Source organism: Natrix helvetica, assembly GCF_964273705.1.
Source record: "Natrix helvetica genome assembly, chromosome: 4".
In the NCBI taxonomy this organism is placed as follows: Eukaryota; Metazoa; Chordata; class Lepidosauria; order Squamata; family Natricidae; genus Natrix; species Natrix helvetica.
Genome location: NC_138550.1, coordinates 1,302,679 through 1,322,253, shown reverse-complemented (window position 1 = coordinate 1,322,253; position 19,575 = coordinate 1,302,679). Strand labels below are relative to the sequence as shown.

The following is a 19,575-nucleotide window of genomic DNA, read 5'->3' as shown; positions in this document are numbered from 1 at the left end:
CTTGGAGAATAGTTTGACTCCCTCTTCTTTGTGGCAACCCCTGAGATATTGGAAGACTGCTATCATGTCTCCCCTAGTCCTTCTTTCTCTTAAGCTAGACATACCCAGTTCCTGCAACCGTTCTTCATATGTTTTAGTCTCCAGTCCCCTAATCCTCTTTGTTCCTCTTCTCTGCACTCTTTCTAGAGTCTCCACATCTTTTCTACATCGTGGTGACCAGAACTGAATGCAGTATTCCAAGTGTGGCCTTACCAAGGCCTTATAAAGTGGTATTAACCCTTCACGTGATCTTGATTCTGTCCCTCTGTTGATGCAGCCTAGAACTGTGTTGGCTTTTTTGGCAGCTGCTGCACACGGCTGGCTCCTATTTAAATGGTTGTCCACTAGGACTCCAAGATCCCTTTCACAGTTACTACTGTTGAGCCAGGTGCTTTCTATATACTGTACCTGTGCATTCCGTTTTTCTTGCCTAAATGTAGAACCTTACACTGATAGATTGAATGATAGATTGAATGATAGATGATAGATAGATAGATAGATAGATAGATAGATAGATAGATAGATAGTGAGATGAGAGGAAGAGGAGGTCTGGAGAGCTCTGGTGAATATCCACATATGGCTTCTGCCTTTTGCTTTGTGATGACTGCTTTACTCTGTGCCAATTAATCAAAACTGCTCCCTTGGGGGAAATCTTTGATGGCCCATCGTTTGCATTTCAATCAATTACACTAATGACAGCTGCATCAAACGACATGAAAGTAAAACCCGAGTTCTGAAAGAAATGAAATTTTTTACATGATTCTTTTAAACATTAAAAAAAAGGAACAGGGTCATCTGAGAACAGTCTGTGTGTGTGTGTGTGTGTGTGTGTGTGTGTACTGAATTAAGGGCAACGTCTCTCTCTCTGTGTGTGCAGACACTCCCTTAGATTCTTCATTCTAACCCATTAGGTTTTTGAAATGAATCTCAAGATTTCTTTTCTTCAAATTAATGACAGCCAGTCCTCGACTTACAACCATTTGTTAAGCGACCGTTGGGCGTTACAAGCACTGCAGGAAGTGACTTTGGACGTTTCACACACCACCGTTGCCGCATCCCCACCGTCATGGGGTCAGAATTCAAACGCTTGGCAACTGGCATGTACCGTCTTTATGACGGTTTCCAGCCTCCGAGGATTCCACTTTTGCGACCTTCTGATGAGCAAAATCAATGGGGGAGCGGGATTCACTTAATGACCATTTTACTCAATAACTGCAGTGGGTCACTTAGCAGCTGTAGCTAGGAAGGTGGTAAAATGGATCAAAACTCGTTTAAGAACTGCCTGGTTCAGTAATGGAAAAATTGGGCTCAATTGGGGTCGTAAGTCAAGGACTCTCTCTATCTGTCTCAACTACCCTGTAGGGTAACCCAGGGGAAATGCCAAGCAGCAAAAAAGAGAAGAATTTTTCCCTTCCTTCCTTCTTTCCTTCCTCTCTCCATCCCTCCCTCTATTCCTCTCTTCTCCCATCCCTCTTTCCTTCTTTCTGCCCTTCATTCATTCATTTCTCCATCCCCCCTCCTTTCTTCTTCTTCCTTCCTTCATTCCTTCCATCTCCTCTTCCTCCCTCCCTCCCTTCCTGTTTCTTTCTTCCTTCCTCCATCCCTTCCTTCTCTCCTCCCTGTCTGCCTTCTTTCCTTCCTCCCTTATTCCCTTTTATTTTCCTTCCTTCCCTCCCTTTCTTCCTTCCTTCCTTCTCATTTCCTTCCTTCCTCCATCTCTCCTTTCTCCCTCCATACCTTCCCTCCTTTCTTCCCTTTTTCCTTTCTTCCTCAGTCCCTCCCTCCCTTCTCTTTCCTTCCTTCCTTCCTCTGTCCCTCCCTTCTTTATTTATTTATTTATTTATTTATTTATTTATTTATTTATTTATTTATTTATTTATTTATTTATTTATTTATTTATTAATTAATTATTCGTATTTATAGACCGCCCCCTCTCCCAAAAGGGACTCGGGGCGGTGTACAGTCATTAAAATGCGTTATAAAATACATACATAAAACAGTTAAATAATTAAATACGTAGGTGGAGGAGGTTGCAAGACTGTATATAGAATAATAAATATAGTACATTAAAAGCTCTAATAACCCAGGAGTTAAAATATTACCCAAAATTACCCATTAAAATATATCCACCGGGAGGTAAAAACTAAGAATGTGCCAGGCCAGCTAATCGAAACAGGTGAGTCTTTAATTTTTGACGGAAGGAACGGAAGTCAGTGGTAGTTCTAATGTCGGGGGGGAGGTCATTCCAGAGGGTTGGGCCCATCACAGAGAAGGTCCTACCCCTAGGCGTCGCCCGTTGGCACTGCCTAGTGGACGGCACCAGTAGTAGTCCCTCCCTGTGAGAGCGGATTGGTCGTAGGGATGTGTGCGGGAGGATACGATGCCGCAGGTAACTGGGTCCTGTGCCATGGAGCGCTTTAAAGATGGTAATCAATACCTTGAAACGCACCCGAAAAACCACAGGTAGTCAGTGCAGCTCGCGCAGGAGAGGTGTCACGTGGGAGTATCTTGAGCTCCCCATAATCACCCGCGCGGCTGCGTTCTGGACTAGCTGTAGTCTTCGGATGCGTCCCAAGGGAAGCCCCATGTAGAGGGCATTGCAGTAGTCCAGGCGAGACGTCACCAGCGCATGAGTGACCGTGCGTAGGGCATCCCGGTCCAGTAGGGGGCGCAATTGGCGCACCAGGCGAACCTGGTGGAACGCCCCCCTTGCCACGGCTGCCACATGGTCATCCATAGACAGCCGGGCATCTAGGAGGACGCCCAAATTGCGCGCCTGCTCCACAGGGGGGAGTTGTTCACTCCCTATGGCCAGCGATGGAGTTAGCTGGCTGAACCGGGGTGCCGGTAGCCACAGCCACTCAGTCTTGGAGGGGTTGAGTTTGAGTCTGTTGTCCCCCATCCAGACCCCGACGGCTTCCAAACACCGGGACATCACTTCGACAGCCTCGTTGGGGTGGTTTGGGGTTGAAATGTACAGCTGCGTATCATCAGCGTACAGATGGTATTCAACCCCAAAACCACGGATGATCTCCCCCAGCGGCTTCATATATGCGTTGAACAGGAGGGGCGAGAGGACCGACCCCTGCGGCACCCCACAAGAGAGTGGCCTCAGGGTCGACCTCTGCCCCCCTGTCAACACACATTGCGTCCGGTCAGAGAGGTAGGAGCCGAACCACCGTAGAACGGTGCCTCCAACTCCCATCCCCCCCAGCCGGCGCAATAGGATACCATGGTCGATGGTATCAAAAGCCGCTGAGAGGTCTAATAGGACCAGGATAGAGGAACAACCTCTATCTCTGGCCCTCCAGAGATCATCAACCAACGCGACCAAGGCTGTCTCCGTGCTGTGCCCGGGTCGGAAACCGGACTGGCGTGAGTCTAGATATTCGGATTCGTCGAGGTGTCGCGGAAATTGCTGCGCCACCACATTCTCAACAACCTTCGCCAAAAAGGGAAGGTTGGAGACTGGACGGTAATTAGCTAGTTCCGTTGGGTCCAGTGAAGGCTTCTTGAGCAGGGGCCTCACCACCGCCTCTTTCAAGGCGGTTGGCAAGGATCCCTCACCCAACGAAGCGTTCACCAGGCCCAGAAGCCAGCCTCGTGTCGTCTCCCAGGATGCCAGTACCAGCCAGGAGGGACACGGGTCCATTGAACATGTGGTGGGTCGCAGCCGTCCACGTAACCTGTCCAAATCCTCGGGGGCAACAGAGTCAAACTCCTCCCAGAGTGGTCTCACAAGACTCGCTGTTGACGGCTCGTCCGGTCCACTGAAGGGGGCCCATCCGCTCCGGATCTGAGCGACTTTGTCCTGCAGATATTCCCCAAACTCCTCTGCTCTTCCCTGTAAGGGTGCCCCCCGCGTCCTCTGTGATAGGAGGGAGCGGGTCACCCGAAACAGGGCGGCAGGGCGGTTATCGGCGGACGCAATAAGGGCAGCACAATGTCTACGTTTGGCCGCCCTTGATGCCACAAGGTAAGTCCGCAAGTAGGCTCTTACCTGTGCTCGATCAGATTCGGAGCGTGAGGACCTCCACCTGCTCTCTAGACGTCTCCTGTGGCGTTTCATCACCCTCAGCTCCTCGGTAAACCAAGGAGCCCGGGTGGATCGCTGCCGCAGGAGACGTCGCAAAGGCGCAACCCGGTCCAAGGCCCCAGCCGCCGCCCTATTCCAGGCGGCCGCTAGGTCCTCCGACCGGGAGCGGGTCAGGGCTATAGGTATTGGCTCAAGCTCCGTCTGGAATCTATCCGGTTCCATCAGGTGCCTGGGGCGGTACCAGCTTGGAGAGTCTGGTTCCGCCTCCTCGCAGTGGGAGGTCGCGCCAGGGAAGTTCAGCCAGAGAGATGAGTGATCTGACCATGACAGGGGCGTGATGACTAAATCCCCCATTCCCAGATCACTCGTCCACTGCTCAGATACGAAAACAAGGTCCAGTGTGTGACCACCTTCGTGAGTGGGGCCCTGAACTAATTGGGTCAGGTCCATGGCCGTCATGGAAGCCATGAACTCCCGAGCCACCTCAGAAGCCTCTCCCGTTGACGGCAAGTTGAAGTCCCCCATGACCAGAAGTCTGGGAGTCTCAATTGCCGTCGTTGAGATTAGCTCGAGGAGCTCGGGCAGGGCTGCTGATGCATAGCGAGGAGCCAAGTATACAATCAGCAAGCCCCACTGCCTCCCTGGGCCCCAGTTCACACCAAGGGACTCACACCCGGGTATCTGAGGGACAGTGAACTCCCTCGGCTCTAAACATTCCCGAATAACTACCGCCACCCCACCACCCTTACCCAGGGCCCGGGGCTGATGAAATGCCCGGAAACCCGGTGGGCACATTTCCACGAGGGGCAAACCACCCTCGTGGCCCAACCAGGTCTCCGTTATCCCTGCAAGGTCTAGCTCCCCCTCAGAGATCAACTCACTAATGAGGGGGGCCTTGTTAATCACAGACCTTGCATTGCAAAGCAGCAGCCGCAGGCCCTGGCTCTGTAGCTCCTGACCACCCAGACTGCGGGGGTTGGTACAAACGACCGGGCGTAGCCAGCAGCCACGGTCTCCCAACCGACCTTGGGATCTTCTCCTGTCCTTCTCTCCTCCATCCCTCCCTCCTTTTTCTCTTTCCTTCCTCCCGCATTCATTTTCTTTCTTTTCTTCCCTTTTCTTCCTTCTTCCTTTCTTCCTCCATACATCCATTGATCTATCCCTTCTCTCCTTCCTTCCTCCTTCTTCTCTTCTTCCTTCTTTTCTTCCTTCCTTCCTTCCTTCCTCAGTCCCTCCCTCCCTTCTCTCCTCCCTCTCTCCCTCTCCCTCATTCTTTTTTCCTTCCCTTCTTTTTCCTTCCTTCCTTCCATCCTTCCTTCGCAGTGGCAGGGCCTGGGAGTTCCCACTGCCCCATTGTGCAGAAATGCCAATGCAAAGAGACCCTGCTTGGACCCCGGACAGCTTCTGAATCTGAGTGCAAGCAGGAAGTTTCAGAGCCCCAGTCCTTCTATTTATAGCCCAAGGAACCACCGCTGCTGTGGGCTTTCTCAGAAACTTCCCCTCCAGCCACAGGAGCAGCGCGCGCGAGAGAGGCCTGTGCACTGCAGGCATCGCACAGCCTCACGGTAGCCCTGGAGTTACAACACTTCACTTAGTGGCCGTCCGAAGTTACGACAGAACAGAAAAAAGTGACTTGTGGTCACGGGATCGAAATCCAGACGCTTGGCCACTGACTCGTGCCTATGACGGTTGCAGAGGTCACGGGATCACCTTTGCAGCCTTCTCACAAACCAAGTTTGTTAATTTTAATTTTATTTAATTTTTAAAATGTGAGTGTTATATAAATTGGGCTTGTTTTTTGGACTGTTTCTAATTTCCTTTTAACTTTTGTACTATGTGTTTTTTAATGCTGTAGGCCGCCCTGAGTCCTTTGGGAGAAGGGCGGCATATAAATCTAATAAATCCAAATCCAAGTCACTGGGGGAGCCAGTCTCACTTAACAACCATGTCACTAATTGAACCAACTGAATATTATCCTAGACCAGTGTCATCCTAAACCAGGGGTGTCCAAACTTGGGAACTTTAAGACTTGTGGACTTCAACTCCCAGAATTCCCCAGCCAGCCACGCGTGGCTGGCTGGGGAATTCTGGGAATTGAAGTCCACAAGTCTTAAAGTTCCCAAGTTTGGACACCCCTGTCCTAAACCAACATTATCCTAAACCTGAACCAGTGTTATCCTGAACCTGGAAGAAAATCCCACCAGCTTTGGCCCACTGGCTGGTCATGGTGAATCTACAGGGGCCTGGGGGGAGTTTGGGAGAAGGTCCTGGTCGGGGGTCTCTGGACAGCCGATGCTGGAAGCCTTCTGCACGGACCCTGAGACGGGACAGGTGGAGAGAAATGGGCCTCGGTCTTCTCCTCCAAGCAACGAACCGACATCTTGCCGGAGACTTACAGACACACCTTCTCAGTCATCTCTTCCGTAAAAGTTTCCCTCTCCTCCTCAAATGGTGGGTCCTCATAATCAGAATCATCTGCAAGGCAAGAAGGCGAGATCTCCATCATCATCATCATCATCTTTTAACAACCCCACAATCCCTTGCAGGGTGGAGTCTCGGCAACTGAATGGAGCTAGCAAAATGTTTACTGGCCAGATGCCTTTCTTGTTGCCAATGCGGAGTTTTGTTTCTGCAGAGATATTCTCGTTGTGCCAAAAGAGAGAAATATCTTCCTCTATCTAGGATCAAACTCCCGGCCTCCTGATGGTGAGGCGAAAGGCAAGACCTCCATGAATGATAGCAATGGAGTCCCACCAGCTCAGACCTTCTCCGGGTAGCCCACCCACCCCAACTCTATTTCCCAAGTTTCTACAAAGAGGAGGTCATGCATAGTGGCATTCCGCGTCCCTCACTTAAGGACAGGAACTTGGCAACTGGTTCACATTTGCGACTGCTGGTTGCAAGGCCACGCGATTTGCAGACACACACACACACCCATCGGATATGCTAGATTCGCTTAATGGCCGTGTGATTCCCTTAACTTACTTTATGACCCTCGGAAACATCCTTTTAAAAGCAACTCAGGGCACGTAGTGGCTGTTTAATGGCCACAAAGACTTACAATCAAAATCCTGGCTCAATTGTAGTCATATGTTGAGGACTGCCTGTTTAGTGGCTACAATAGGGAGCAGCAACTCGGGGGTTAAGGGAATCAGTCACTGAGTGAAACCGTGACTGTCTTTCTGATGTAACTTCAGCTTTCCTTTGCTTTAAAAAAAGCTACCAAGGGTGTAAAGTTACATTTTCATCGCTGTTGTAACTGCAAATAGTCACCAAACAGGGCAATTGCTAAAACAGGACACAGGTATGACCAGAACAAATATTTATTTCATATGCAGATTTTCCAGTTTCAAATGTTCCTCCTCCTCCCCCAATCCTTGCATACGAAGGAATTTTATGCAGACTTTCATATTCCAGATGCATAAAACCGGGAAGAGGGAAATATTAAGAAACCTTCGGGAATTTTCCCCTCAAGTATAACTCGAGGGTTGGAGGAGGTGGAGACTTACCAAAGTTTGGTTGCAAAAAGAGGGGGGGCTTCGGAGGGATCTCGGGGCCACTGTTCTGCTCTGGGAACTTGACACGCGGGACGAGGTTGCGGGGTGGGGGGGGCAGCAGCTCCTCAGACCCCGGGGGTCTCTCTTTTGCGGGAGAACTGGAAGGAGAAAGCAGAGCTGTCATCCAGGAGGAAGAGGAGGAGGAGGAGGATTGTGGGGCTCCTTGGTGGTCTCTGAGCTTGGTGGGTTTCTTGCAGACATTTCATGACCCAGCTAGGTACCATTATCTGTGCTAGAAGTGGATAGGGTTTGCGGTGGTGGAGGAGGAGGATGAGAAAGAGGAGGAGGAGGACGACAACTATGGAGTCTTTGGTGCTCTCTGAGCTGGGTGGTTTTCTTGCAGATGTTTCTTGACCCAACTAGGGAACATCATCAAGGCTACAAGGTAGGGAGGAGGGGGAGGGGGAGGAGGGGGAGGAGGAGGAGGAGGAGGAGGAGGAGGAGGAGGAGGAGGAGGAAGAAGGAGAAGAAGAAAAAGAAGAAGAAGAAGGAAGAAGAAGGAGGAAGGAGGAGGAGGAGGAGGAGGAGGAGGAGAAGGAGAAGGAGAAGAAAAAAATAATAATAAAAGCCTTAAAAATAGATAAAATAAATTAATAAATATACCAAATAAAGGACGAATGTATCCAGAAGGGATGGGGGAAATTCATCAAGAGAGATAAAGCCACAGGACACCAAGTCCAGGGTCTGAAAGAGAGGTTCCTTCCTAGATCAAATGCACACACACACACACACACATATGCTTTCCACCCTGGCAAAGAACCTCCCTACCAGCATGGTCCTTGACTTACAACCAAAACGGGGATCAATGTTTCCATTGCCAAGCAAAGTGGCTGTTGAGTGAATTGTGCCTTATTTTAAGTTCTTTTTTGCTATGGTTGTTAAATGAATCACCCCCATCGTTAAGCAAATCACATGCTTGTTAAAGCAAATCCATTTTCCCTCCCTTAACTTTGCCAGCTTTGAAAGTCACAAACGGAGATCAAATAACCCCGGGGTGATACGTCATAAGGACAGGCAGTCCTCAACTTACGACCATTTGAAATGATGATGGACCCACTCCCCAAAAGGTAATTACAATCGGTTCCAAACAGCTGCCCGCCCACCCTCCCACATTCCCAACAAGCTCCACTGTGGTCGTAAGTCGAGGACCACCCCGTACGCGCCAGTTGCCATGCGCCCAGATGTTGTTCACGTGACCGGAGGACACTGCCACAGTCGTAAGTGCGAGGACCAAATCATAAATCCCTTTTCCCACTGCTTTGGTTAACTTGAAGCAGTCACTAAATGAATAAGTTATAAGCCGGGGACTATTGCGGTTCTTTCTTCCTCGTCTCTCAGTTTATGCCCAGCCAGATAATCAGAAAAAAATGGCTATTTTTGTACCCCCACTCAGACATTTCTTCACTTTCACTTCTTCCAATTTTAGGCAATTTGCTAAATTTCCTAATTTCCCTACAGTATCTGGGGCAGCAGGAAGCAAAGGGGTTTTCCCCCATTGACTATAAAATTGCCGGTCAGAAAATGTGGCAAGAAAACGAGAGAAGAGAGAAAGTCCAGCTTCATCTTTGACTGACCCCCCCATTTCACACACACCCTATTTCCCTCTGCAACCCACCTCCCCATGTTGATGGACAGGTGGCCAAAGCAGGGCGAGATTCGAGTCTTTGGGCAGGTTAGTCTTTAGAAGTTTCACGCTTGCAAAAATCAAGCAACTGGACGTGCTTAAAAAGTCATGAATGAGGAAGTAAGTCTGTTCTTTAAAATTCATGGTTTACCGGATGTGACACCAAAGAATTGGAAACCGTGTGACTTTCGTTTTGGGCAGCACAAAATAAACGCCGTCAGCTGAATTTCAGAATCCTTTTCCTCTTCAGCTGTTCACTGCAGCCAAATTGGCTTTTTCCCTGATAGGGACTTTAACCCCCAAAACTGCTCAGGCAGATATTTATATGCAAAGTTGGGTTATTTCTGTAGCTTCCAGGAAGGTCTGTCATTTTGGCTGCTCACTGTCAAAAAAGGTGGTTTTTATTCTTCTTCTTTTTTTTTACAGGAACTTTAGTAAGTTTCCAGAAAAGTAAAAGTGCCAAGGTTAGAGGGCATCAAAGGGCAGAGGAGTTAAAAGGTAATAGAAGGAAGGGAGGGAGGGAGGGGGGGAGGGAGGGAGGGAAGGAAGGAAGGAAGGAAGGAAGGAAGGAAGGAAGGAAGGAAAATAGCACTTAGCCTTATATGCTGCTTTACGGTTGTTTACAACCCTCTCTAAGCAGTTTACAGAATCAGCCTCTTGCCCACAACAAACTGGGTCCTCGCTTGACTGACCTTGGAAGGACAGAAGGCTCAGTTAACTCTGAGCTGGTTAAGATCGAACTGTTGGCAGTAGGCAGAGTTAGCCTGCAATTTAACCACTGGAAAGGGAGGGAGGAAAAGAAACAAAATAAAGAAAGAAAAGTGTGAGTGAGAGAGGGAGGGAGGGAAAGAAAGAAAAAGAGAAAAGTGGGAGGGAAAGAGATAGGGACAAAGACAGAGAGAGAGAGAGAGAAGGAAGACAGAAAGGAAGGAAGGAGGAAGGAAGGAAGGAAGGAAGGAAGGAAGGAAGGAAGGAAAAGAAAGAAAGAAAGAAAGAAAGAAAGAAAGAAAGAAAGAAAGAAAGAAAGAAAGAAAGAACTTTATTCAGCAGAGGTCCAAATATATAATAATAACCTCTTATTCTAAACTAAAGCAAAAACATCTTTAAGGCAATGTACAAACTAAACAAGCCAAAAAAAAACCTTTAAAACTATATAACAAAATAAGCACTTATTCTAAATTTAAGGACGAACCTTGAGAATATGGAAGTCTCACCTGCGGCATGGACGGAAACAAAATCAACCTTTTAAAAGAGCAAAGGAGCATCCAACTTGGAAAGTGATTGTCCCCCCCCCCAATGCAGGTAGTCCTCAGCTTACGACCACCATTGGGATCAGAAGTCTGTTGCTAAGTACGAGTGTGTTAAGTGAGTTGCCCCTGATTTTATGACCTTTTTTGTTAAGCAAATCATTGCAGTCATTAAGTGAATCAGGCAGTCGTTAAGTGAATCTAGCTTCCTCTGCTTGTTAAAAAGCCACAAATAATGATCAACAGAAACACATACACACACAATGTAAGTAACGTACATCCCATGTGCCAAGTGCCCACATTTTGATCACCCCCTGATTACGGGAATGCTGTGACCGTCATAATTGCGAGGAGTCCCTTTTTCCAGTGCTTATAACACTGAACAGTCACTAAACGAATGGTTGTAAGTCAAGGACTACCTACACCACCTTCTCAATCATTGAGCAGCTCCCTACAGATGCCTGGCCTTCTAACTCCCATCATCCACAGCCACCAAAGAAGGATATATTTAGAAACGTATTGCAAAACATTTGCCACTCCAGACCTCAATTCCTGAGACAAGCAGGGACTTCAGACACAGAAACACCCACCCCCCTTATGGGGAAGGGGGTCTCCCTAGGCTCCAAAGCGCCTGAAGGCAGGACAGGAATGGATGGAAACGGATCAAGGAGAGATCCAACCTAGAACTATTAACCAGTGGAAAGGCTGGCCACTAGAAGTTGTGGCTGCTCCACCCCGGGCCGTTTTCAAGGAGAGATTGGAGAGCCATTTGTCTCTAAGGGCCGTGATGGCGGACTTATGGCCAGCTGATCTTCGGGTCTCTGCTGCACATGTGTGAATGTCCATGCACGCACACTCAGGCATTTGTGCATGTCTGCGCATGGACACATTTGCACACATTTGCGCATGGACCTTTCAGTTTGGACATGCACGTGTGCAGTTGGGGCACTCGGTGTCTAAAAGGTTTGCCATTACTGTTCCAGGGGCTCCTGCTAGAGCAGGGGGTTGGGCTAGATGACCTCCAAAGTCCCTTCCAACGCTGGCATTCCGTCTTCTGATTAAAGGACTGGAGGCCAAAACATACAAAGAACGGTTGCAAGTATTGGATACGTCTAATTTAATGAAAAGAAGGACTAGGGGAGACATGATACCAGCATTCCAGTATTTGAGGGGCTGCCCCAGAGAAGAAGAGGGGGTCAAGCTATTCTCCAAAGCCCCTGAAGGCAGGAGAAGAAGCAACGGATGGAAACTAATCAAGGAGAGAAGCAACCTGGAACTAAGGAGAAACTTCCTGATAGTGAGAATGATTAACCTTGCCTCCAGAAGTTGTGAATGCCCCAACACTGGAGGTTTTCAAGAAGAAACCCCAGTCACTCGTCTGAAATGGCCGAGGGTCTCCTGCTTGAGCAAGGGGTTGGACTAGAAGACCTCCAAGGTCCCTTCCGACTCTGTCATTCTGTCATCTGGGCCCCGTGAGCCCCTCCCTCTGCAGGGGAAGAGAGGAGGGGGCTCCTGGCCCAGAGCCAACCCTGGGCTGCCTTCCAAACTGCAAGCTTTTGTCTTCCTATCAGGGGGTGGGGAGGGGTCTGCCTGCACTGGGCCCTTCCTGGCAATCCAATCCGGTCATCTGGAGGTGCGTGGGAGCCACGGGGGGGGGGGGGGGCAGGAGGGGGGGTGAGCCCACGTGGTCAGAGCCCGGATCCACTCTGGGTCAGGATGACCGGAAAGCAGAACTTCGGCCACGCCTCTAGAAAAACCGGCTCTCTCCAACCTTTATATATATTTTAAAAAATCTAGGTGAAATGTTAATACAGCTAGTCCTCCACTTACAACACTTTATTTAGTGACCGTTCCAGGTTACAATGGCACGATGGAAAACATGACTTATGGCCATGTTTCACACTTATGACCATTGCACCCTCCCCTTGGCCACGTGATCCAGATTCAGGCACCTGGCAATCGACTCATATTTATGACGGTTTGCTGCATCCTGGGGCCAGGTGATTCCTTTTTGTGCCCTCTGGACCACCTTATTACTCACTTGACCACTGGAGTGATTCGCTTAACAGCAGAGGCGAGAAAGGTCGTAAAACGGAGCAAAATTCCCTTCGCCAATGTTTGGCCACAGAAATTTTGGGCTCAGTGGAGGTCGTAAGTCGAGGACTAAGTGGATGGCAACACCGTGTATGATGTGCCATGCACTAAATAAGTAATTTGATTTCCAGCTTCCCCCCCCACACACACACACGGGGCCACGGAGCCCAGAATCCTGGGGAAGTTTGGGGTGGGATGCCCCAGAGATCTGACCCCAGTTGTGCTCCTTGTTGGATGGGCTCTCCGGCCCTTTCACAACAGCTGGCTGGCTCTGGGTGGTGCATCACACACTGTCAGAACTGGGGAAGCTTCTCGGATGAGAAGAGAAACGTCTTCAAGGGAAAAAACCCCAAGAAAATCCCGTTGCCTTTTGGGGGGAAAAACGTCTGTTGGAAGCCCAAAGGGGGCAGCCTCTTTTTCAGTGCCAATGACCAGAGAACAAGGAGCCCCTTGTTCTGCCCAGAAGGACCATCAGCTGGGGGGCTTCTCTCTTCCGCCCCCCCCCCCCCCGCAGCAAAACCGAGAGCTTGAGCTCCCCCAGACCCCTTAAGTAGAGGGGGGCAAAAGCTGAGCCCTTTTTGCTGCTCCTTTTCTCTGCACTGAGATGGCCAAGAAGGTTGCAAGCAGGGGGATCTTTCGAGTTTGGCATTTGTGGGGCAGGACATGTAAACAGGCTTTGCCTTTTGCCGCCCCCTCCTCCCAAATTCTCTGGACAAGGGGGGCTTCCAAGGTGGAGGAGATTTATGGAGAGGAGGACAATCCTGCTCAATAGTAGGGGATGGGGTGGGAGGGAGCTTAGCAACAGCACATCTGCTTTAGATTTTAAAAACAATTCAGGCATATCACGGCATCTGGAGATGAGTAGTCCTCGACGTACGAAGGGTCGCTTAGCGACGTTTGAAGTTACAACAGACCTTCCCAGAGGTACTTATGGGCCATGCCAGCATCCTTCGGGCACGAATCAAAATTTGGGCACTTAGCAATCAGCATGTCGTTATGATGTCACACAATTTCCTTTCGCGATTTTCTCAGCGGGTCTCCAAGAAACAAAGTTGGAAAGGGACCTTGGAGGTCTTCTAGTCCAACCTCCCCCCCCTGCCCCCCTGAAGTCACGTGATCACGTTTGGGGGGCTTTGGGGAACAGTTATGGCGGTTTGCAGCATCCTAAAATCACATGACCATGAATATATGGAAATTTTGGTAAGAAACTGGTATTGGCTTTGAATTTCCATCAAAAAAACCTTCCACCCCTTGGCTAAAGGGGATTCGATTAACAACTGCTTTATTTGTTTTATGACTGTGGCGCTCACTTAATGACCACAGCGTTCACTTAATGATTGATTGCTTCAAAACAGTAAAATTTGGGCAAAGTTAATGTTTAACGACTGGCACAACTTGTGACTGTCATTCCAGGCTCAGTTCTGGTCATAAGTTGAGAACTATCTGTGTATAGTGAAAAGAAGGACTAGGGGAGACATGATAGCATCTTCCAATATTTGAGGGGCTGCCCCAAAGAAGAGGGGTCAAATTATTCTCCAAAGCACCTGAGGGCAGAACAAGAAGCAATGGGTGGAAACTGATCAAGGAGAGAAGCAACCTAGAACTAAGGAGGAATTTCCTGACAGTGAGGACAATTAGCCAGTGGAACGGTTTGCCACCAGAAGTTGTGGTTGCTCCACCACTGGAGGTTTTTCGGAAGAGATGGGACAATTGTTTGTCTGGAATGATATAGGGCTTCCTGCTTGAGCAGGGGGTTGGACTAGAAGACCTCCAAGGACCCTTTCCAACTTTGTTTATTGGAGACCGGCTGAGAAAATCGCGAAAGGAAATTGTGTGACATGTAACCATCATAATGACAGGCTGATTGCTAAGTGCCCAAATTTTGATCCGTGCCCGAAGGATGCTGGCATGGCACATAAGTTCAAGGACCGGCCATAAATCACTTTGTGCCCTACCATTGTAACTTTGAACCATCGCTAAATGAATTCTCATAAATCGAGGACTACCCGTATATAGGAACTGGGATTGGTAAGCTTTGCTTGCATCAGAGAAGAGAGGAAAACCTCCTAGACGGACAAAGTGGAATCGGTTTCCTTTTCATTTATTTGCTTAAAAACCTTTATATAGACGCTTATCTTTTAACCAGATCTGGGTGGCTCCCTAATCCAAAATTTATGCAGTATATAAAATTACTGTGAAACTATAAAACTATAAAACTCAACACAGTAAAATGTTAAAAATAACAAAGGCCCCAAGTCAGCCTCCTAAGCTGCGATTAGAGTTATCGTGTGGCGAGACAGAGGGCGCTAATAAATTTTACAAATTTTACAAATAAACAAAAATAAATAATATTATCTGATTTTCTCCCAGTTTTTCAAGGCTAAAGGCTGAAGGCTGAAAGGGGAGAGGGTCCCCAGAATGGTCCCTGGGGAAGGGGTTGCCACGGAAAAGACATGCTTCTTTCGAGCATCCATATTTAGGGGAAGGGTCTAGGAGTTGGCCCACCTTTGAGGAAACGACAGAACATACAACTGTTCATTTAGTGACTGACGGCACCGAAAAAAGTGACTTATGACCGTTTTTCACACTTATGACCATTGCAGCATTCTCGTGATCAGAATTCAGATGCTTGGCAATCGACTCAGATTTATGACCATGGCTGCGTCCCAGGGTTACGTGATCCCCTTTTGCGACCTTCTGACCATCCAAGTCAATGGGGAAGCCAGATTCATTTAAGAACCAAGCTACTTGCTGAACCGTCACAGGTCGTAGGTCGGTTTTTTTCAGTGCCGTTACAACTTTGAATAGTCACTAAGCAAAACGTTGTAAGTCAAGGAATGAAAATGCACTGTGGAACCTTAGAAGAACTAGGAAGGGTCTGAAAATTTAAACCCAAGTTGAAATAAATCTGCCAGGCAGACAGCTGCAAGTGGGCGCAGGGAGAAGCTGGAGTATTCGCTCCTCTCTCAGCCGCCTCCAGAATCTTCCTTAAGAGATTTACAGGGTCGGGAAGGACCTTGGAGGTCATCTAGTCCAACCCCCCGCCCAAGCAGGAGACCCTACACCATTGCTGACGGATGGCAGTCCAGCCTCTTCTTGAAAGCCTCCAGGGATGAAGCTCCCACAACCTCCGAAGATAACTTCTGTTCCTTTGGTTGATGGTTCTCCCTGTCAGGAAATTCCTCCTTATTTCCAGGTTGAATCTCTCCTTGGTCAGTTTCCATCCGTTGTTTCTTGCCTTCAGGGGCTTTGGAGAGTAGCTTGACCCCCCCTCCTTTCTGTGGCAGCCCCCCCAAATATTGGAAGATGCTCTCCTGTCTCCCCTGGTCCTTCTCTTCACTACACCAGCCAGGCCTGGTTCCTGCCACCGTCCATCTTATGTTTGAGCCTCCAGTCCCCTCATCACACAGAGTTCCTCTTCTCTGCTTGTCTCTTCCCAGAAAAAGACCCACTTGAACAATCGGCGCCACTGTGCAGAGACGGGGCAATTGACCTCTCGCAGACGCCAGCCTGGTGCCCACTGATAATGGCCGGCCATAAAAAACCCAAGACAGCCATTTCCTGCTCTGCCCGTTTGAATTGCCCATTCATTGGACTCCTTCGTTTGCCAGCGGGAGTTTTTAGCAAAACAAGAGCGCTTGTGATGCTTCCGGGGTTTTGGGGTGCAAAGCTGGCAGCGTCATCCCAGCAGGGGCGGGGCCTCAATCCTCCGCCCACTTTTTTCAAACTTTAAGCTCTTTTTGCAACGCAAAAGGTCACAAAAGGGATCACGTGACTCCAAAACACACTCTCTTTTTTTGAAAAATAGTCCGAGAGCTTCATGAAAAAGCCTGGAATTTAACCTTTGCCTGGTTAATTTTATTTTTTTTAACCTTTCTGTTTAAAATACAGATAGTCCTTAACTGAGGAGCATTCGTTTAGCGGCCATTTGAAGTTGCAACAGCACATCCAAATTCCTCAAGGCGTACAAGCTGAAATGTGATACGGGGAGTCCTCCACTTACGACCGCAATAGAGCCCAGAATGTTGCTAAGTGAGAAAATTGTTAAGTGAGTTTTGCCCCATTTTACAACCTTTCTTGCCACAGTTGTTAAGTGAATCACTGCAATTGTTAAGAGTGATGTGGTTGTTAAATGAATCTGGTTTCACTTAATCCCACAATCTGCAGAATGTTTCTTTTGTTTCCCTCTCCTCCTTCTTCCTTCCTTTCCTTTCCTTTCTCCTTCTTTTATCTTCTGTTCCTTTTCTCTTTCCCTCCCCTTCCTTTACCTACTTTCCTTCTTCTTCCCTCCCTCCTTCCCTCCCCTCTTTTGTTCCTCCCTTTCTCCCTCCCTACCCTTTTTCCTTCCTTCCCTTCTCTTGGCTTCTTTATTTACCTCTTTTCCTTTCTTCCTTTCTTCCTTCCTTCCTTTCTTTCTTTCTTTTCTTCCTCCCTCATTTCTCCTCCCTCTCCTTCCTTTTCCTTTCTTCATCCCTCCTTCTTCCTTCCCTCTCCTTCTCTTCATTCATCGTTTCCTTCTTCCTCTTCTTCCTTTCATTTCCCCTCCCCTCCCCGCTCCTCCCTTCTCTTCTCCTCTCTCGTCTCTCTCTCGCGCGCCTTTCTTCTCCTCTCCTCTCTCTTCTCTCCTCTTCCCTCCTCTCTTTCTTCTCCTCTCTCTTCTTTCTCCTCTCTCCTCTCCCCTCCTTTCCTTTTCTCTCCCCATCCTTCTCTCCCCTCCCTCCTTGCCCCCTCTAGCAACCAAGTCCATTCTGGGAGGACCCCAGAAATATCTCCAAAACTTTCCACTCCCGGACAGAAGCCAGAAGCCAAGACAGCATCAAAGTTACTCAAAATCACGAATCACTCAGTCCCAACCAAAGGCCCCGCCCGCCCGCCACCCTCCGTCCCCTGCTTTCTCCATCCTCCTTTCTCCCGCAGCTTCTCCCGCAAACCCACCCGGGTCCCTGATTCTCTTCCTTTCTTTACCTGGGGAAAATGTGGGCAAACCCAGCAGCCCCTTTCGCCTGGCAGGCTGGCCATGCCAGGGCCAAGAGACGAGCCCCTCTGCCCCCGGCAGACCCCTCGCAGTTGGCTCCGGTGGGCGTCTTGCAGGCAAGGAGCCGAAAGCCCCAACTTCTGAGGAGGGGTCCAACTTCTGCAGGCTCAGCAGGGCTGGGGGGGAGGAAGGCACATGCGCACGCACAGCCCTGGCTCCGGCGGGGGCATTTCCTGGTGACAGGAGGCTTCCTGCAAAGGCTGCACTTTGAAAAGGGGCAGAAAGAGAAAGGGAGGGGAGGACACGGAAGCAGCTTCACTTTCCCCCCCCCCGCCCGCCCTGGAGGCTTGGCTTATGGGGGGGATGGGGGGGGTCTTGCAAAGCCCCCCCCCCCCCCAAGGGAGGAAGCAGCAGGAAGAGGCGTGGGAAAATCGCAGCCGTTCAGCTCTGAATGGAAGGTTTTATGGCACTGGCACAATCGATGGCTTGGAAGCTGAATTCCTCCGGCTGGACTGGCAAAGACAAAGGGGGGGGGGGGGAACCAATACAGGTCGTCCTGGACTTACAACGGTTCATTTAGCAACCGTTTGAGGTGACGGCAGCACATTCGGACTCTGCAAAGCACAGGGGTTTGAAACGTGACAGGATCGTCCTTGACTTACAACAGTTCCTTTAGACTGATTGAAGTTGCAACCGCACTGAAAAAAGGGACTTAGGAAGGGTTTTTCACACTTACAACCCACTGCAGCCTTCCCCGTGATCAAATTCGGCTGCTTGGCAACAGACTCACATTTATGCCGGTGTCCCACGGGTCACGTGACCCCCTTTTGAGACCTTCCGACAAGCAAAGTCAACAGGGAAGCTAGATTCACTTAACAACCGAGCTATACACTTAACAGCTGCAATGATTCACTTAACAACAGTAACGAGGAAAGTCGTAAAATGAGGCAAAACTCACTTAACCAATGTTTCACTTAGAATTCTACACTCAATTGCGGTTGTAACTCCGAGGACTATCTGTACAGGGGTCCTTGAAGTACAACCATTCATTTAGTGTCCATTGGAAGTTACAACAGCACTGAAAAAAGTGATTTAAGATTGGTCTTCACACTTATGACCATCACAGAATCCACACCGTTACAAGATCAAAATTCAGACGCTTGGCAACTGATTCTTATTTATGACGGTCACAGTGTCTGGGGGTCATGTGATCCCCTCTGGCGACCTTCTGACTTAACAACCATGTTACTCACTTAATGACTGCAGTGATTCACTTAACAACAGTAAGAGGAAAGGTGGTAAAATCAGGTGTAGGTTGTCCTTGAGTTACACCATTCATTTAGTAACTGTTCAAAATTACAGTGGCCCTGAAAAATGTGACATACAACCGGTCCTCACACTTACGACCATCAAAACATCCTGATGGTCCCGTGATCACATTTGGAGCCCTTGGCAGCTGACATGAATTTATGATGGTTTATGATCAACCATTTCTGTCCTTCCCAGCTGACATCCCACAAGGAAAACCAATGGCGGAAGCCAGATTCATTTAACAACCATGTGATTTGCTTAATGCACTGGTTCGCTTAACAGCCGTGTCAAAAAGGTTGAAAAATCAGGCTCCACTCCTTGCTTAGCAATGAGAATCCACAGGCCCAGGTCATCTGGGGTGACATGATAGCAATATTCCAATATCGGAGAGCTGCCCCAAAGAAGAGGAGGGGGTCAACCTCTTCTCCAAAGCCCCTGAAGGCAGGAGAAGCAGCAATGGATGAAAACTAATCAAGGAGAGAAGCAACCTGGAATTAAGGAGGAATTTCCTGACAGTGAGGACAATTCACCAGTGGAACTGCTTGCCACAAGAAAATGATGGATGTTCCATCCCTGGAAGTTTTCAAGAAGAGACTGGACAGCCACTTGTCTGGAATGGTAAAGGGTCTCCTGCCTGAGCAGAGGGCTGGACTAGAAGACCTCCAAGGTCCCTTCCAAGTCTGTAATTCTGT

General features: G+C 48.9%; 1 protein-coding gene across 5 annotated transcripts in view; it reads right to left on the bottom strand.

The window, feature by feature from the left end:
• Positions 1-19,575, bottom strand: part of ARAP1 (ArfGAP with RhoGAP domain, ankyrin repeat and PH domain 1) — a 104,222-nt gene that overhangs the window by 45,078 nt on the left and 39,569 nt on the right. For 4 of the 5 annotated variants that reach the window (XM_081950668.1, XM_081950670.1, XM_081950669.1 and 1 more), the window contains 2 exons: positions 7,585-7,730; positions 6,480-6,550 (listed from right to left, as the gene is read on the bottom strand). In XM_081950668.1, the coding sequence (XP_081806794.1) occupies positions 6,480-6,550; positions 7,585-7,730 (217 nt within the window). Of the gene's footprint in view, positions 1-6,479; positions 6,551-7,584; positions 7,731-9,247; positions 9,330-19,575 lie in introns of those variants that run through there. The other variant, XM_081950672.1, reaches the window with a different exon arrangement.